At 41.7% G+C, this 20,367-nt stretch overlaps 1 protein-coding gene across 6 annotated transcripts in view; it reads right to left on the reverse strand.

The window, feature by feature from the left end:
• Nucleotides 1-20,367, reverse strand: part of LOC114773096 (DNA (cytosine-5)-methyltransferase 3A-like) — a 51,255-nt gene that overhangs the window by 16,919 nt on the left and 13,969 nt on the right. For all 6 annotated transcript variants that reach the window (XM_028965622.1, XM_028965625.1, XM_028965621.1 and 3 more), the window contains 3 exons: nt 1,673-1,930; nt 1,378-1,536; nt 136-243 (listed from right to left, as the gene is read on the reverse strand). In XM_028965622.1, coding sequence (XP_028821455.1) covers nt 136-243; nt 1,378-1,536; nt 1,673-1,930 — 525 coding nt within the window. The remainder of the gene's footprint in view (nt 1-135; nt 244-1,377; nt 1,537-1,672; nt 1,931-20,367) is intronic.

Here is a 20,367-nt window from a genome sequence, read left to right on the forward strand (position 1 = left end):
TTCTCTGATCTTCAATGAGACATGCTAATTTACAAAAAACAATCAAAAAGATTATAGACGTCTTGTTAGACAAGATGTGGAATATCTTTCACACACTTAACTGTGATGGTACCCAAAAATAGTGTGTTTACTCACCTGTAGCACCTCATAGATGGCTTTCCTGTACATGGGCTGCTTGTTGTAAGTGGGTTGATGGAAGGCATTTGAGAATGAACTCAATGGTAACAGCTTCTCTACACACACCTAGCAGAGTTGTGATATGGAGAGAGAATGGAGTGGATGTAAACACGATTAGTAAACAGTATTTCATTCAAAACTACGGAATTTATCAGATGCCCTTCCCCTAAGCGATTTAAAATCAGTAGTTACAGGGACAGACCCCCATGGAGCAACACAGGGTTGTGTGTCTTGCTCAAGGACACAATGGTAGTAAGTGGGGTTTGAACCTGTGACTTTGTGGTCTTCTGGTTCATAAGTGTCTAACCCACTAGGCATCAAGCAACCCTACAAAGACCCTAAATACAGACACATTATTTCCGCTACTTAAATATTTAAACCCTACATTTCTTTTGCACTGTGTTAAGTGCACAAGGGAAATTTTGCTTGGTGTGTTCAGGGCTTGGTTCCATCTGCATCTGCATGCTTTCAGAAAAAGCGTCCCCAAATACAAACTAAATGAAGGCAGAGAATGTATCAGTATCTAAATCTGCCGAGTCTTGAGGTGACTTGTCCTGGTCTTACACCACACAGTTCGAAACCATTTAACAGACACAAACAAGTATCCCAAAGTGGGAATAAAATGATAAAAGTTTACTGCAGTTGTAGTGTGCTCCTGGCATCTCTATTGTTCAAAGTCTCTACTGGCAATCTGAGCTGTTTGTTCAGTCAAGTCAATTTCTAGTCTCAACTTTATCTTCTTAGGCTACAGAGTGGTAGGAACCTAGTGGGTAACGCACTTGCCTATGAACCAGAAGACCCATGTTTAAATCCCACCTACTACCATTGTGTCCCTGAGCAAGACACTTAACCCTGAGTGTCCCCACGGAAACATGTGTCAACGATAATATATACTTGTTCTGACCAACCAGGGATCAGAAAATCAGGAAGAACTTTGCTGAGAAACAGGAAACCGGAGCGAAATCTTGTCACACTTGGTAAAAATCTAAATACTCCATGACTTTGAGCCATTTGAAACTTTAGTCTTTTGAAGATCTTTTCCCAATCTTTTCAAAGTATTCCACACTACATAAAACAGAAGACTGAATGAATGAATATGAAAATGCATATATTAACCATCACATATTATCTTCAACAACTCTAGTATCTATGGAATAAATAATAGCAGTTATTCATGTCTGGATAACGTCTGGCTCTCACCACTGAGAATTTTCCGTCCCCAAACCACATGACCCAGCGGGTTCCTTCAGCAGCACGGCTGCGGCCGGTCATCCACCAGGACACGATGCGGCCCGGCCACCATGAGAAGCCACGCAGTTTCCCCCACACCAGCTCCCCAATGCCAAAGCCACGACCATCCTACACACAAAAACACAAACAGAAAGAAAGACATGAAGAAAGTACACACCTATGTTCAGGTTTTCTGTCAATTTTCCACATTTCTGATGATCTCAACATTGTGTCAGTGCGTTTTGAACGTGGGTGCCAGGTGTACCTCATATTCAGCTTCTGGATTATTCGGATCTGAGGATTTGGCCATGGCCTTTTCACCGCTGGAGATGGGTGCGGGCTCAGGTGTTGTGGCGACTGTGGGGGAGGCCGGGTCTGTGTGCTGCTGTACCGGGGGCGGAGTCTGAGGAGTCGGAGTGGGTGGGAGGTTGGTGGCAGGCTCCTCCTCTTTCTTCTGAGGCTCCGGTTCTGTATGGTCCTTCATGGTGTTCATCACAGCCACCAGGTGGGCCTTCTTCTCGGCCTGTGGAGAAAGACGCGCACAGGTTCAGCAGGAGTAATTATGAGCCATGGCTATCACAATGTATCAATGTGCACAGGCCAGAAGATACGGCCCACACTAACAAGTAAACAATACACTGCTTATTACAAAAAGTTATTGCAAGAAAACCACATGTAACTGGTTTTCAGTGTTTAATAATCTTTAGTAACACATTATTTAGTGAAATGATGGCAATGCTCAGTGCACCTTGACGGTTCAGGATTCGAACCGGTAACCTTTTGATTACAGGTCCACTTCCTTACCCGCTAGGCCACAAAGGCTCAAACTGTATCACGTGACCATATCAGTAGAGTGTTTTGTACATTGACATTCACTCTAGATGTAGAAAAGGGGGTAGGAGGGTTTGGACACAAAGTATTTCCAATACACATTTCTGGAAGGGATGTAGTGAATCTCTGAATCTGCTGTAATAAAGGCAAGGTGTGTGGACATTATGATGAAATTCACTAATTCAACTTCTATTACACATACATTGTTTGTTGCTACATTGCACTTCAGCCACCAGTTGCATTTGTTTGAACAATTTCTTATGTTTTCTTTTATTAGAAACGTGTCAGTTGTAATTTTTTAATAGGTTCAAACTTTAATGGTTTTTAAATGTGAATGAAATGATAAAAATGTGAGAAGTGCTACACAGAATGCTATATTGTACGGGTGTTAGAAAATATCCATAAAGCAATATACTGTGATATTTTACGTTGTGATATTGTATTGATACAGGTATATTTTGTATACAAATAGTCTAAAATTCATGTTCTGAGTTATGTTGTTTTGGCTGAGTTATTAATGTGATGTGATCTACACAGATCTTACACAGCATATTGATATCAGCTCTGTTTTAACATTTTCAGTGGACTGTAGAATATCACAATATGTGCAGTATCACAATATATCATAATATAATAGTATCGTGATCCCTGTATCGTGAGAGCCTTGGCAATACACACCCCTACTATATTGATATAGTGCTATACTGAGGCTGGAACAGAACAACACAACCCTTAGTGTATTGAGAGTAATGTTCTAAGTGCACACACACACACACAAATTTTTTTTTTCTTATTGACATTTTGCGAAGCAGTATCTTTGGAGCTAAGAAACAGACACTCTGAGCTTAAAAAAAAGTATTTTTAATAATTCTCTCAATAATTCCCACATTTCTCTCAAGTAGTAAAAACGTTGCAAAAATGTGTCATTTATTTTAATACTTGCTGCATTTTAATCCCAGACAATTGAACAATGTGGCAGTACAACATACGCAGCCCCTCTTTGTTTGGTGTGTAATTACTTTTGAATCCCAGAAAATTTACTTTAACATGGGAGGAGCCCATAGTGAGGACGGACAGCTCCCATGCACCCAATTTCCTTCTGGATGATGTAAACTGGCTCCTGTCAATACAACACATGCACAATATAGTCCAATTTTCAGTTTCCTCCATTTCCCCGAAATCGATCTTGTTCACAGGTTCTTATAATTATATTTATATTTAAGGCGTTTGGCAGACCAGGGGTTGTGAGGTAGGATGGTGCTACTCCATGTTTGGCTTTGTAGTCCAATATTTTGAATCTGATGCGTGCAGCTACTGGGAGCCAGTGGAGGGAACGTAGCAGAGGGGTGGTGTGGGAGAATTTGGGAAGGTTGAAGATCAGTCGTGCTGCTGCATTTTGTATAAGTTGTAGAGGACGGATGGTACATAGAGGTAGACCAGCTAGAAGGGAGTTGCAGTAATCCAGTCATGAGATTACTAAGGACTGAACCAGTATCTGGGTGGCCTGTGTTGACAGATAAGGACGGATTTGTCTGATATTGTAGAGAAGGAATCTACATGAGCGGGAAAGGTTGCTGATGTGAGTCGAGAAGGAGAGTTGGTTGTCTATTGTTACTCCAAGGTTGCAGGCTGTTGTAGAAGGAGAGAGCTGTGAGATGCCCAGGTAAATAGCAAGATCCTGATGTGGTGAAAAATCTGCTGGAATGAGTAGTAGTTCAGTTTTGGTGGGATTGAGTTTGAGGTGATTGGCTGCCTATCAAGATGAGATGTTAGTTAGACATGCATAGATTTTGGAAGCAGCATGTAGATCTGAGGGAGGAAAACAGAACATGAATTGTGTGTCGTTGGCATAGCAGTGATAGGATAACCCATATGAGGAAATGACTTCACCAAGTGATCTCGTATAGGGGGAGAAAAGGAGAGGACCTAGGACTGAGCCTTGAGGGACACCAGTGGAGAGTAAACATGAGGAAGAGGTGGATCCTTTCCAAGTCAATTGGTAAGATCACTCATCAAGGTAGGAAGCAAACCACTGCCATGCTGAGGCCCGAATTCCAAGCCTCTTCAGGATACACAAGAGAGTCTTGTGGTTAACTGTGTCAAATGCTGCAGAGAGGTCGAGGAGAATAAGAACCGATGACAGTTTTGCCGATCTGACGACAAGTAACTTCTCAGAAACAGTCAGAAGGGCCGTCTCAGTAGAACAAGCTGTTCTAAAGCCAGACTGGATAGGATCCAGGAGGTTGTTCTGGGACAGATGAAGTGATAGTTGATTGTAGCGCTCAAGGATTGTAGCACTCAAGAAATGAGAGGAGAGAAGCTGGTCGGTAATTGTTGATATCTGTAGGATCAGTGGGTTTCTATAGGATTGGAAGAACTCTGGCTGTTTTAAAGCAGATGGTACATGGCCAAATGTTGTTTATGATATAAGAGATTAAAGGGATGAGGTCGGAAGAGATGATTTGATGCATTGTGGAAGGGGTTGGATCTAGTGGGCAGGTGGTTAGATTGCCTGTAGAAACTGATTATAGAATCTTCAGAGGGTAGAGTAGGATTTGTGGTGGAGAATATCTTACAGAATGGTTCAATCTTCCCTGTGAAGAAGTTGGCAAAATCATCAGCAGTTAGGGAAGATGGGGCAGGGGGAGTTGGAGGGTTGAATATGTTGTGGAGTTTTTGAGGGTTGTGGGCAGAGGCTTACAGTTTTGCCTTGTAGAAATCAGTTTTAGCAGTAGTGAGGTTAGTAGAAGATTCTGGTAATGCAATAGTCAAGCTGTGATTTCTTGTATTTTCTCTCCGCTGCTCGAAGTACTCTTCGATTACTGCGCAATGTATCGAAGAGCCCTTTTGGGTTTTGAAGATAGAGAACAGAAGTGATCCATAGAAATGGAAAGTGAGATGAGGAAAGAGTTTATGGCTGTTTCTAGTGGTAAGGAGAAGAATGAGTCAGAGGTTGGGAAATGTGAAAGAATGCAGGAAGATACAGATGAAGGTGAGACAGTGTGAAGGTTGTGTTGAATGAAGGATGGATGGGGAATAGTCCTGGATCCTGTAGGTAGAGTGAGTGTGAAGGTCAGGAAGTGGTGGTCAGAGATGTGAAGTGGAGTGGAAGAAAGTTGGAGAAAGATGACTGAAGACCAGGTCCAGGACATTCCCTCCTTTGTGTGTGGGAGAGATGTTGCTGCTGGTCAATGAAAAAGAGTGGAGAAGGGGAAGAAGGCAAGACAATTTGAAGTTTGACTAGTGGAAGATTGAAGTCACCATGTAGAGATAGGGGGCTGCCTAAGGAGAAAATGCTGAGCAGAGTGTCCAATTAATCAATAAAGCACTCTGGAGGGCGATATATGACAATAAGAAGGATGTTCACAGGAGAGGAAACTGAGACTGCATGGAATTCAAAAGAAGAAATATTAAGATGTAGGAGAGGCATTGGCGTGACAGACCAATTTTGCAATTTTAAAAGGCCAGTACCCCCTCCTCTCCCAGTTTTCCTAGGAGTGTGGGAGAACGTGTAGGTAGAAGAGAGGGCAGCAGGTGTAGCTGTATTCTGAGGGGATATCCAGGTCTCTGTTAGCGCCAGGAAGTCTAGGGAGTGGAGAGTAGTGAGGCCAGAGATGAAGTCAGCTTTTTTAACAGCAGATTGACAGTTCCAGAGCCCACCTACCACTCTTGTTTGAGAATTAGATGACAGAGCGGGGTAGATGAGGTTGTTGGTAACAGAGCCTCTGCAGCGTGAGTATGTTTCCCTAAGCCTGTAAGAGATAGTTGCTGTGAAGTAAAAGGCTAAAATGGAAAAGGAGGATGAAGGAAAGATGCCAAGTTTGGACTGACGGCTATTGACGGCTACTGTGTCTGTAGTGGAGTGACCTTCACTATAAATCCCTAAGCCCTGACACCTAATTTACACCTCAGGGGAACCCGAAACTATCACTGATGACATAACCCCTGATGCAGCTTAAACACAATCTACCTTTCAATACACACCACACAATTGATAGTCCAACACAGTCCTACAACTGAGCTTACAAACAGACAGTAAACAAAGTCTAGATCCTACCTTTCCAGAACAGACAAATACAATGATAGACTTGAAGCAATCCGAAGGGTACCACACCTCCTCTGGGAAGTTCATTTCTGTCTATTTCTCACTTTGTTACAGTGAGAAATTACAGAGGTCAACTCTGCTGTTATCGTCACTACAGACACAACCAAACCCAACATGCAGACAGGTTGTCAACACTTTTTGCTTCTCAGATTTGCAAACACTCCCCACCTCCAAAATATCACAATATTGTTATTTAATGCATTATAAAATGACAATCTATTTATTCGGAAACAATTCAACAACCAAAATGATAATGGCCACTTATTTTCGACAGTGTAACCATATTTTCCCCCAGTGTAATAGCAAGCTGTCCAGACACAGCCAGGAGCATCCGCAGGCATCCGCTTCCACAAGTACATCCAGGCGAGAAAACTTCTGTTGGTCAAACCGTTTTAGTTGGGAGTGTTTTTGTGGTAATATCTGCATGCTTGAGGAGACAAATGAATATTCAAACCATAAACCTAACAAGCCCACACATAATAGGAACTGTCATGACCCAATCCACCAGCCTAAACCAAACCCAAAGCCGGACCAAAATAAAAAAATCTACAGAGGGAAAACCAGATGGTCGCTCTACCTCCTACCAACCTCCTTCTCCCTCCGGTTCCCTTCGATCTCTTCTTCTACCACAGACTGGCGCCAAAATCGCCACACGGCTCAGCCAATCGTTTGTGCTGACAGCAGAAAAGACACGTCACGCAAAACAAAGTGCCCTCCGAGGACTCCTCACTTGCCGGCTCTGGCCTAGGTGAACAAATGGCCGCGTTTTCCTCGCCGAAAACCCCCCCCGAAGGAAAAAAAAACAGGAAAGTGAGCATCAGGCCGGTTCAGACGGTTCACGCGCTCCCCCCCGCAACAATGAGGCCCAGCGCTTTCAAAGGGCTCTTTAGGTAATTCAAACCAAGCTCCACTTAGCAAGCGGCCAATACCATTTCCAGGCCAGGGCGTTTTTCCAAAATTAATTTCCAAGGGAAAAAAAAAAAAAAAAGAATAGAGCCGGCCTCTCCCGCCTCCTATTTCTGCCCTCCTCTTATCCCGGCGGGGGGATGGGAGCCGCGCGGGCGAGCAAGCGAGCGAGAATTTTCTTTTTGAAGTGAGATAAAAACTTGTGACTTTCCTGCTTATGACACTGTGGGGCCTTGGAGGAGCCCGTGCCTCAGAACTCCGAGTGGCTAAGAATGTGCAGGGGGGGGGTTGTGCCAACGCCGAGGACACGGTTTTCACACACAATAACAGGAGGGAAACAGGGTCAGCTGAGTGTATGAGCGCATGTGTGTGTGTGTGAGTGTGTGTGTATGTTGTCTGGTTTACTGTTTAGTTTCTAAATGACAATGCACAGCTTGTGAGTGTCAGCACGCCACAGTCTGCCACATTTGTACTACGCAGTATGGAGTGCATATGATTGTACAATGTGTGGGAGTGAGTCCGTACGAGTATGGCATAGTTTTACCATATATGGTGAGGCATTGACTGTGCAGTCAGAGTGTTTATGCAAAGCTGTACAATATGGTGTGCACATGACAATCTGTAGAGTGTGTGTGTGTGTGTGTGTGTGTGTGTGTGTGTGTGCGTGTGTGTGTGTGTGTGTACCAGAAGTCTTTATATATCTTTATATATCGAACGAGAATTGCTGGTGTCTTCCCATTGTAAGTCGCTTTGGATAAAAGCGTCTGCCAAATAAAGTAAAGTAAAGTAAAGATCTCCCCAACTCTTTATATAGAGACAAAACAGGGCATGGCACTACAGTATTATGCTTTTATTTCATATGAATGTTAAAATTGCATTCATTATTTATACTCTGCAGCAAAGAACTGTGCCATATATTAAATTACCAGAAAATTTTATTTCACTGAGAAAAAAAAAACACATAACAAAATAAAAGAAATAAAAAGTATTCATCTTAATATTGGATATTGTTGTGAGAAAAAATTGTGTGAATGTCACACACTGTGTGTGTTTTAGTTTAAATGAAGAACTTTCCTGCTGCCACTTAATATTTTCCCCAGGAGTGAACTCTGACCCTTTATCTAAAGTGTGCTGTTTTCTCACTGACCCAGACACACGAGAGAAGCAATTGGCCCGGGAATCGTTTGACCCCTCTGGTCTCATCTCCTGTCTGAACTCAGACAGGAGGGGTCACACGGCTTTCTCGGCTTGACCTATGACCTCTTCAAACACCCGAACATGGCCAGCCTAATTGCCTAGGAATACTGTGGCCATTACATGGTCGGGTGGAGTTAGAATGGGGCGGGACCCCGAGCAGTTCCCACAGTCCGGAAATCTACTCCACAATACATACATGCAGTCATTTTTCTAACAATATTTTCGCACCAATTAAATCAACACAGAAAGATAATAGGGCAATCAGTTCAGTTTTAATAACAAGTCCTGATATATTATTCATTACACCTGTCCATGGAAATTTTTTTTTTGCCATCTAGTATTTGTGTCATTAGCCAATTGTGTCAGTCTAGCCAATTGTATGAAATAGCATTATATAATTCTGTAATTAGCAAGGGGAAATTGCATTAATAGTTGCAATGGACCCATCCAGTTTTAGAATATTTGTGGTTTAATGAAACATTTTAACATTATTTTATACATACATTCCATTTTACGCTTACAATACACAGTGTGACAAAACATTTGTGCTGTTTTTCTGTTTTATCTGACTTGATATCACTTTTTAGATCAAATGGAGAGTGAGTTCAAATATCAGCGAATCTCCTACTGTCCCCATCAGCAGGAAAAGATGCTGGTCATCACGCATTTTCACAACCAGAAATGGCTCAGTGATTTGTTCAGCGGACATCTATGAAGGGTGAAATGCTTAAGAGATTACACTTACTTAAGAGGTGACACTTATTTGACACTCAAATTTGCAGACACAGTTTGACAAAATTGCAAGATCATGCAATATTCACAGGGTTTGGTTGAATTCGCGTGAATCTTTGCAAGTGAGTAATGAGTGGATATTTTTTGTAAACTGAAATGTAAATTGCAATCAATCTGATTTGTGCAGCCCTGTTCCACAATACTTACATAGGTAGAAAACATGTTTTTATCCTCATACATCTGTTGCAATTACAAGGTATTTAATATTCCTTCCCAAAGGGAGCAAAGTTTGTTGCTCTCCGTTCATTTCTTACAATTATATGATCTAAAGGTTTGTGGCATATTAGGCTTTTCCTTTCTGGCATGTCATCTGTGAGAGCTGCACTAAATTCAACTCACTAAAAGGAAACAGTGCTCAACTACATGACTGGGCCAAACCAAAGGCCAAATTCTCCTGGAGACGGAAATGTCTTTGGAAGAAACACAAGCTCATTTAGACATGACACATGAAGTGGAAGCTCCATCTGTGGCAACATGACTTGATGAAGCAACGTTCAGACAGCCTGTCAATGTCCTCCCACATACTCACACACACATACTGAGGCCTTTTCAACTAACATATGTCCATCACTCACTATTGTACTTCAACAGCTTAATCAGCACAAACTGTGCAACAGGCTAATGGTGGATAGGCATCCCATCCAAGCCATCCCAACATTACTGGGAACTACTTGACTTTGTGTGCAGATTGCGGTGTTAAATAAACCTCAAACTGTCAATGTGGGAGTTGATCCTGTTTAGTCATTATCACAAGTTCAATTAGTAATAACCTAAGTGTGTCCACTACATTTAAACCATCATATTTGGTGAGCAGTGGGCAGCCATGAAAGGTGCCCGGGTACCTTGCTCAGTGGCACCTCACTGGGCCACCACTGCCCTAATGACAAGAGATGACTTTTGCAATGATTTGACAAAATTGCAAGGTTGTTCATAATTCATTAGTTCATCCTGGATAGACTGACAAATGTAATTTAAATAAATGTATTGCACACATAAAAAAGTATTCAGAATACATGTTAAATACTTGTTTGGAAAATGTGTAAAATGTGTACTGTGCATTATCATTATTTTTTATTAATTATCTTTTGTTTTACTTCTGGTTAAAAATTTCTGGCAGAAAAATTCAGGCAGGTCACTAAGGATGTACTTCATAAAGGAAAATGCATAAAACCAAGGAAACATATTTTAAGACATGGCAATTATTACACATTATCGTCTAAGTGAAAGTGAAGGGATTGTCATTGTGAAACACTGCAGCACAGCACACGGTGACACAACGAAATGTGTAGGTTCCATGGTGTAATGGTTAGCACGCTGGACTTTGAATCCAATCTCGGTGGGACCTTAACTTAATGTCAAAAAGCAGTTTGTTGTGGGTGGTAGTAGCCTAGTGGATAACACACTCGCCTATGAACGAGAAGACCTGGGTTCGAATCCCACTTACTACCATTGTGTCCCTGAGCAAGAAACTTGGTAGACTGTCCCTGTAACTACTGATTGTAAATCGCTCTGGATAAGGGCGTCTGATAAATGCTGTAAATGTAATGTAATGTAACCATAACCCTTGGTGAGCAGTGGGCAGCCATGACAGGCATTCGAACCGGCAACCTTCTGATTACGGGGCAGCGTCCTAAACCACATCTATGCACACTAACTTGCTTCTAATTAAGCACATCATATAAGTACAGAAGTCTTTGTAGGTGAGCACTGACACGTGCAGACATTCACACACCCTCACACAGGTGCTTTTCACCTGCTAGCCATGAATGCACAGTTGATTTGCAAGAATTCTCCCTCTTCTCACTCCCCTTGTCTTCCTGTGGTTTACCATTGGCCTCATCTAACGCTCTTCCTCCTGTCTTCCCTCCGCTCATCTGATTAGACCCACAGCACTTCCTGATTAAGATGTGGGATGCATGCTAAAGTGTCCTCTAAGTGCAGGTCTTGAGTCAGCATGGGCTCTCTGAGCTCACAAAGCCACGATGCAGGCCTGCGGGATGCTGAAACCTGACCCCAGATCAGCACCAGCAGCGGCTGTGTCCTCCAATCCTGACTCAAATTACTGTTGCTAAAGCTGCTCTGCTGTCTCTTTTTTGGCCAGCATGCTAACATTACACCAAACTCCACAGAGTATGAATGGAGATGCCATTCATGCAGAGACTGAGGTGAAAAGGCGCAGCAGCCATCGTGCAGTCACTGGGTTCACCCTGACAGAAGATAGCTGACGGCTCTTTCGTGAGGCCTAGCTAACCACTGAAATAAAGAGTCAGAGCTGCATTTACATGCCTACATCCAAGGTCACTAGAAGAGGAACCTGTTCTTTTGTGTTCAAATAAATGAACACAGTGACGTACGGTTGACATGCTGAGGGCGATGTATTTGCACAAGTTCTCTGGTACTTTTTTTAATATTCACAGTCTAGCCATCTATGGTTTCAGAGTCTGCTCCTCACTGCTATTATCACGTTTACTGAACAGCGTCTAGCTTTACTGCAATGGCTTCTAAAGGTTTGGAGGCAAGCAAAAAGGACGATTCCTTACTGACACTGGAGGCCATTACTCAGCTGCTCGAGCAGCACCGCAAAGAACCAGCTACTGATTTCAAATCATCTTGACTCATAATTGTGGCTCACAGTAGAGGAACACGGACGAAGCATTTTGTCGCTGGAACTCGCAGCAGATGACCTCAGCCAACGGGTTCTACAACTGGAGAGCGAGCGCACCACCGCATGCGAGGATAGCTCTAAGCTCAAGGCCAGGGTAAATGACCTTCCGAAGCGGACGTCAGAACATACATCGTAGAGTTACCTTTTAAGAGGTAGGTTTTCGGACCATAATTCATTTTCACCATGCTGTATATTTCCCATTTAGAAGTAGGTTAGAGCGGTAGTAATGGAGCGGGAGTGTTTAATAGGAATAGACATAGTTTTATTTCGGCGCTAGCATATGCGCTAATTGTTAGCGCTTGGAACATGTGCTGCACCTCGTTCACCGAGCGCGTTTTATTTCTTCAGGGGAGCCCTGTGTGAGACGCTCTGCATCCACAACCCATGTTTTATTTGTTACAGGTATGGAGAAGTTTAGTTTGTATTATGTTAATGAGTTATTTTTGTTGTACTGTAAATGTTCATATTGTTCTTATGTAATTATTTATAGAATAACTTTGTGAGTAGTGATTTGTTAATCCTTTTATGTATTTTATTGGATGTTTAATTGATACTCAATTTGTATATTTTCTTGTATGGGGAATCAATTGTGTGATTCCGGTCAGATCCTTTCTTACCTTTTAAGAGGGGAGCCCTGTGTGAGACACTCTGCATCCACAACCCATGTTTTATTTGTTATAGTTGTTAAAGTAAAAACGTCATTTGCAACCGTTGATTGGAAAATTGTGCATCGTAGAGTTGTGAACCTTCACCTGGTCTCGCGTTGCTTTACGATTATCAGTGCCTCAATGCATCCCATAAATGTTTCTATATTGCTTCACAAGATGCTTTCAAATACAATAGTTTCTCATTCACCCGCGAAGACGCTTTGATTTGCTACAATGAGCTGAAAAACCTTTGGCGTAGCAACTCAAAAAAAGGAGCAGACTTAACACTAGCCCACCTCAAATTAAATTAATCGCATGAAAATCCATCACAGCACGCAGAAGTCATTATGAGATTCAACATCCCTTCGCTTCCTACTGAATTTTTCACCAGCTGGTTTGAGTGAAGTATTGAGAAATGAAATGTTGCCTCCCCCTTCAGAGATTGAGATGGCTCATCGTTACTTAAGGGCTAAGCCGTCATCTACTCAACATTTGCGCCCGGTCATTCTCCGTCTGCACCGCCACAAGATCAGGGACGGCGTCATCAGAGAGGCACGGCAGCGAGGACAACTGGTATATAGTGGCAAGAGAATTTGGATTGTAGAAGACAACTGCCCTGAAGTTCTGAGCCAGAGTGCTGTCCCCAGGCTGTCCGGCTCCTCAACATGGTTCCCCCAGGAACATCCACATCACCTCCACCACATGTGAAGCCTGAAACCATCTTCCTCCTACCATTCTCCCTCCCAAACTGCACATTACAAACTGAACATCAGTACTGCACTCTTAACTGAAGTATTACGCCCGGCACTTTATTCACTCGCTATCTCACACTGTGATGCTGTGTTATGGTCATCATATCATGTCATATCACTACTACTGCCATTATTTTCATAGCTTATCATATACCACACACACTTTATACTAAATACATCCACACTGGTTTTGGTTTGTCTAGTTTGTCTCGACCGACACTATTTTATGGTACAGTGCACAATGTCAACAATGTCCGTGGTCATGTTTTTGTGTTGTGTGTTATTCCATGTCTTTTTGCACACCGTGAATCTCAAAAGCTTCGCAATCTCGTCTTTCTGTGTACTTGTAGATAGTAAGATGACAATAAAGTGGACTTTGACTTGACTTTGAATACAGAGACGTCATCACGGAGCCTGAAGCTGGCGCTGCTTTACCTGGCCCGGCTCTGTATCACACTAGCCAGCGGTGGCAGAAAGTGGATCGGCTCTGCCAGTGATGTGTAATTTGTATATCATGCCAGGCCAATCATTCAATATTTGGATGAATCTTTTGTCACTAACCTACCAGAAAATGTTGACTGACTTTATGTGAGATGGTTTGATTTTTTCTTACATTTTTTGAACATTATAATAGTTATGCAATGCAACAACATTTTAGTAAATTCCATAAAAATCCTCAATTGTTCAATAAAAAACAAACTAATAATTTGGTAGTAGAACCCCAAAGATTTTGTTCTATAACTGGATAAAAACCACCAGGCCTCCTGAAAACAGCCATCTGACATGAGTGGTGCTGAGTGCCAAGAGCTGAATCGAGTGCCAAGAAACCAGATACAAGCTCAGGAGTGCGAGCATAAATGACACCAGATTATTTGGTAATATATATACAAGGAGATCTGCCACCTGTCCAGGATTTTCTCGGATAATTTTGGCAATGAAACATTTTTTTATTCCTTTCAGGGGCACCAAAATGTCCCCCAAACATTTATTTCTATTACACACATATTAACTTTGCACTCTGCATCTGCTTTTTTCACTAGGGGCTGTTTGCGTTTACTGAAAAACACTTTTTACTTTTAGTCAATCAATTCACTCTTAAGCTAAGCCCATTGCTTTAAATTTGTATTATGACATTAAATTTTTTATCAAGTTTTTTTTATCAAATTATCATCTAATTTGAGGGAAACCTATGGCTACAAACTAGTCGGGGGTCAAAACGAAAAGTTCTCAGAAGAGAAAGAAGTACTGTCTGCCCCCTAAAAGTAAAAGGAGGAGGGCAATGAATGACATCATTAAGCCAACGGATAAAGCGCTGAAATTCGAGGAGGGGGAGTTATTTAAAGAGCCAGCTGTTAAACACTGTAAATCTTTCATTTGTCTTTCTATTCACATGCTTCCTCCTGTCCTCCCATACGTAAATGAAATGCCACGACTACCTCTCAGACAGGAGCTGTTAACACATGGTCATGTGCACATGAACAAACTACGGACATGCTCACGCAACAAATGACTACACACATGCAATTGTCTTCTGTATTGTCCACAAAAAATACCATCTGGAAAAAGGGAAATATTATTATTGTGCAAAAGATTTTAAAAGAAAATAAAATCAGGGCCAGAAACGTGCCACTCTTTAAGACAAGATAATCAATGAGATTTGACTTTACTGATCCTACAGCCAGGAAAGAAAGAGTGGCAGCTCATTTCTGGTGCTGTCCCCTCAAACGAAGTCAAATTAATGATTAAGTTCACTTATTTAATGTCAAACGCTTCTCCTTCTTCAGATTTCAGGCATTAGCTATATTATGAAGAGCATTTTCAATAGAGTAAGATTTGACCCGTAACCCTTTGAATCAAGCATTCCCAGAGACAACAATATTATTTGGCTGTATTAATGATGCTTTTAAATTAATAATGCACACTGCTATTTGGCTTTGGCCTTTGTACTGCTGTCTTCTATTAAAGTTTTTGTGCTTCAATTATATACAGAATCAAAAGAAAACTGTTAAGCTTCCACAGTAATTTCATTCCACCCTTCATCTGATATATAAGTGTTTCTTTTTGTGTCATAAAACGTTTAGGGGGAGAGACAAGATCAGAAAGCAAATTCTGCCACTTCAAATCACTGGCGTTTGTTCTAGAGTTGCTGCGAGGGCATTATTTATACTATAAATCTTCCATTGACAGAGAAAGGAAGAGAGAAAGAAGGGGAAGCAGAACATATCACACCCCACATTTATGCTTGAGCAAAAAAAAACTTTTTAGTATACATCCTTCATATCTTGCATTTGAAATGGCTGCAGTTCTTCTGATCGGCCCTTCTATTGTTTAGGAAGGCCTCTCTGGTTTCCCCAATTACTGAGACATTTCCGGTTTATCTGCTAAGCAATGACTTTGTCATGTACAGGAGGAGGGGAGCTAAATAGCTTGGGGCAAGATCTGCTGGACCGTACCCAGCTCTGAGACCATCTCCATGCACCACTCAACCTCATGAGCGCAGCCGCCCTCCAGCTGTGATGGAGCCGTGGGTCTGGTAATGTGGTAAAGAGCTCTCGCGGTGCCAACTGCCCAGATAGGGATTAGGTCTAGTCCTGGACTGCATCTAGCTGCTCATAAATTAGTCTGCTGTAAATTGATTTTGAACATCCCCTGTGTTAGTTAAATTAAAGCTGACTGAATATGGCATGTGAGAAAAAAAATGACTCTAAATGAACATTTATACAAATAATTCAATAAAATGTGTGTCTACTGTTAATGAATCATTAATATGGTATTTACACACAGTACAGGCCAAATGTTTGGACACACCTTCTCATTTAATGTGTTTTCTTTATTTTCATGACCATTTACGTTGGTAGATTCTCACTGAAGGCAACAAAACTATGAATGAGCACATGTGGAGTTATGTACTTAACAAAAAGTGGAGACCTGACCTCCAGTCACCGGACCTATCGAGGTGGTTTGGGGTGAGCTGGACCAACAAGTGCTAAACACCTCTGGGAACTCCTTCAAGACTCTTGGAAAACCATTTCAGGTTGAAGCCTCTTGAAGCTCATCGAGAGAATGCCAAGAGTGCGCAAAGCAGTAATCAGAGCAAAGGGAGGCTTTTTTGAAGAAACTAGAATATAAAACATGTTTTCAGTTATTTCACCTTTTTTTTGGAGTACATAACTCCACATGTGTTCATTCATAGTTTTGATGCCTTCAGTGAGAATCTACCAATGTAAATGGTCATGAAAATAAAGAAGACACATTGAATGAGAAGGTGTGTCCAAACTTTTGGCCTGTACTGTATATCTCTACAATTTTGAAATGTACTAACTTTTGGTAAAAAAACAGTAACTTTTTTCTGTTCATCGAACTGACCAAAACTGGCCAGACATTGGTAATTACTATGGTAGCTATAAATGGCTGCTAATCAATTAAATATCTACTCAGATGCAGAGAGGCCCATTATCAGCAGCAATTAGTCTTCGAACGCTCTGTTCACTAATGATGGTCTGTCACTTTAAGGTTAATTCATCTCTATCTTTCCCTCCACACATGCAAATGGTCATGCACCAAAAAGTCAGACAGGAACTGATGCTTGGTCCACTTAAAAAATATGTTGCTGTCAGTTTTCACAGTGGCACAAATATCGCAAAAATGTTCAATCATAACAGTACCACAGTGTTCCTTAAGTAAGGCGTACTGAAAAAGACCAAACCACAATGCACTGGTGCTGCAAAACTGAAACATTCACACATTTTTATGGAAAACATGTGACCTTTTGGGTTGTTTTATGTTTCATTTACTCTATTCACCATGTGTCTTCTTGATTGTTGCGAATGCTGTCATCCACACTTGAGATTATCCAACTGGACTGAAATCTGGAGCCTGGAACTGTCTTGGCATAAGGCTCATAAGGCTCACGTCCACTGACTATCCCATTAAAGGACGGTTTCTTGTTGTTTTGCCAAAATGTCTGACTTGACCTTTAAAAGAGTGAAAATCAAACTGTTATTTCTGGTAAAGATGAGCCACACTTTACGGCGCCAAATGGACATAAACTGTTCCAGGTAAGGGCTGCAAGGACAGCTTGCCACAGGTTTGTGGCACCTGCTTTGTATGTTGCTGAGAACATCGGGCTGAATTCGCTTCTTTTACCACTTTACTTGCTTGTGTAAATCCAAGTGTAATAAGAGGTTAATAAAGATCTAAAAAGCCTTGGGGGAACCAGAGTTCCTCAAGTGACATCTGCCAGATGACAAGACACCACCAGGTCATGACAATTACCACTGGTTAGTAAACCAGATGAGAGGAGGGGCAGAGGTGGTCGGTTTACTGCATATTCAGAAGCAAACGCGCAATGCACAGTTTCTTTACCTAGAAAACACTACAAATACTTCAAACACATGTAAATTATTATTGCTTTGATATTTTCACTTTATTTAGCCGAAAGGACTCAAAACAAGTTCTTTAGCCAATTATTTCCAAAAATAGCCGGAACTGAGGCAGTAAAACGGAGAATCTGCTGTGATAAAGGTATGGAAGGTAAGGAAGGTAAGGGGTGGGGGAATTTTGACGAAACCCTGTACATAAATCCATTACATTACACCTCAACAACCAGTTACTAACATTTGGTCGATGTATTTAAGTATTTTAAGTATTTTTTTAAAAAGTGTTGTTTATATCTTTACAAATAATTTTACAAAAAAGTTAAGCCCAAACTTCTGGCCTCTAGGGTAGGTGATTAAATGCTTTTGAAGACCGTTTATTCATTGGAGTGTAAGGTCGGAATCAGAAGGTTGCCAGTTTGAATCCTGAATTGCCAAGGTGCCACTGAGGTCCCCTTGATCAAGGTACCGTCCCCACACACTGCTTGTCATGGTTGGTCGTCCCATCTAAGGTTATGGGTTAAATGCAGAAAACACATTTCATTGTGTGCACCGTGTGCTGTTCTGAAATGTTTCACAATGACAATCACTTCACTTTCACTTCAATTATTCATTAAATAAGTGGATGTCAAGATGATTGCAAGTTGCAAAGCGACACACTTAAACAATTACTGTTAGATGCTGGGAATGGATTAATTATTGCTAATTGTTCTGTGGACATTAGTATTCTCGAGTACCATGAAATGTCAATAATATCATATGGACATCTTGTCAATTAACAGACAAAAAAAAACGATGAGGTTTATTCAGTTGAAACTTGAGAATACACAGCGGGCCTATGGTAATGTCTTTGAACACACAAAACTGGTTGTCAAGGCTGCCACTCTTCTGCCTGGCCAGCAGGTGGCACACAGAGGTCAAGAGCAGACATAAAAAGACGGCGCAACAAGGCCACAACGCGAACTCATTCGCCAGTCCTGTATCCGGTTTGTTGTAAGCCATTTCTTCTGATCTGACCTTATCTCATGCCGACGCTCTCCGGATTGCCTACGTCTATGTTGTTCTGTTCCTTTTTCCGATTACGTCCACATCCTCTGAAAACGATCCGACCCACGGCCGTCCAACACGATTACTTCCTGCTGACATCTCCTACCAATAATCCACGGTGAGTCCTGTTCCTTCCCTGTCTGTCTCCCGCTCCCCAGCGACCTCTTCCACTCCACCGCCAGCCACACTTGCGACCCAGGTCCTAGCCTATGATCCTGATACATTAATTATGAAAGAAAAGTAAAAGTGATTGTTTTACTGCTGTTTTTACACAGCAGAGTACAGCACATGGTGACAGAACAAAATGTGTCCTCTGCATTTAACCCATCACCCTTAGTGAGCTGAAGGGGACTTCAGTGACGGCTTTTGGTTTTTCTTTCCTTCTAACTTTTACACCCATGCGTGTATAAAGTCTGAAGAAATCAGCCTCAATGACAGAATCAGCCTCTGAATGACAGAACATCCCTGTGTGCATGGCTGGCTGGTGCCATGGCAGATTGACTCCAGCATCACATATGCATAGATTTGGAGAAGAAGAGTCATATAGTCAATGGTTTCATTATTGACAGAACTGCAAGCGGTATTGCCATAACGGACTATTGCGAGTGAGTGTAGTGTAATAAATGCAAAATTTCAAACATAAATTAAATACTCCTTCATATCATTGTTGCTTAAGGGAATGGGAAATTGGAACTAAACAGACAGTTTTATTAACCATTGACCCAGTGATACCCTTTGAACTCTGACCTCTCTGTTGACCTGTAAAACCTCTGAAGGGCCACAGGACTTTTTTTTATGACCATGACCAAGGGCTGGGTGACCTTTCAACCCCAACCGTTTCCTGACCCCGACAACTCACAGGGTAAACAATGGTGTGTGTATATCAATGGTGAGTGTGTTGGGTTTATTCCATCAAGAAACCACCTCTCTCACACACAAAGACCAAGATCACTGATGTGACTCATTAGCTCAGTGACCATCTAGAAGAGGCTTTAAATGCCTAATGACCTCCCCCCACCCCCCTCTGAGAAAGTTCTCTTTCTCTCACCCACTTTCTCACACACACATTTTTAAAACACAAGGCACATTCTATTCATTCCACTATAGCTTTTCACCACTCCAAAATGCCAGCAACACTTTGACATGAATTTAACAGCAATCTGCCAAAACACCAAATGCGGAAACAAACCTTAGACCAGAGCTGTCAAACTCATTCATGTCAGGGCCTCTGTGTTTTATGTGTAGAACGTATTAAAAAAAAAAAAAAAAGAAATTCTATTCACACATCAAATGGGTGGTTGTAGCCTAAAGGCCAACAAATGCAACTACGAACCACAAGACCACAAACCCCACTTACTACCATTGTGTCCCTGAGCAAGACACTTAATCCTTAGTGTCTCCAGGGGGGGACTGTCCCTGTAACTACTGATAGTACGTTGCTCAGAATAAGGGTGCTTAAGTTGCATAGAAGGAGGGTTGTGGTCAAACATAAAACATGGGAGTTGTCAGCAAACTGGAACCAGTTACTAGGACCAGTTGCTTTCATACTGACAACAATACATTTATTATAGAAAATACATGATTTCTGTTGGTGAGACAGATAAACATGCACAGAAAAAAAATGAACTGGTTAAAAGTTGTC

This window comes from Denticeps clupeoides, unplaced genomic scaffold (genome assembly GCF_900700375.1).
Source record: "Denticeps clupeoides unplaced genomic scaffold, fDenClu1.1, whole genome shotgun sequence".
NCBI classification, from domain to species: Eukaryota; Metazoa; Chordata; class Actinopteri; order Clupeiformes; family Denticipitidae; genus Denticeps; species Denticeps clupeoides.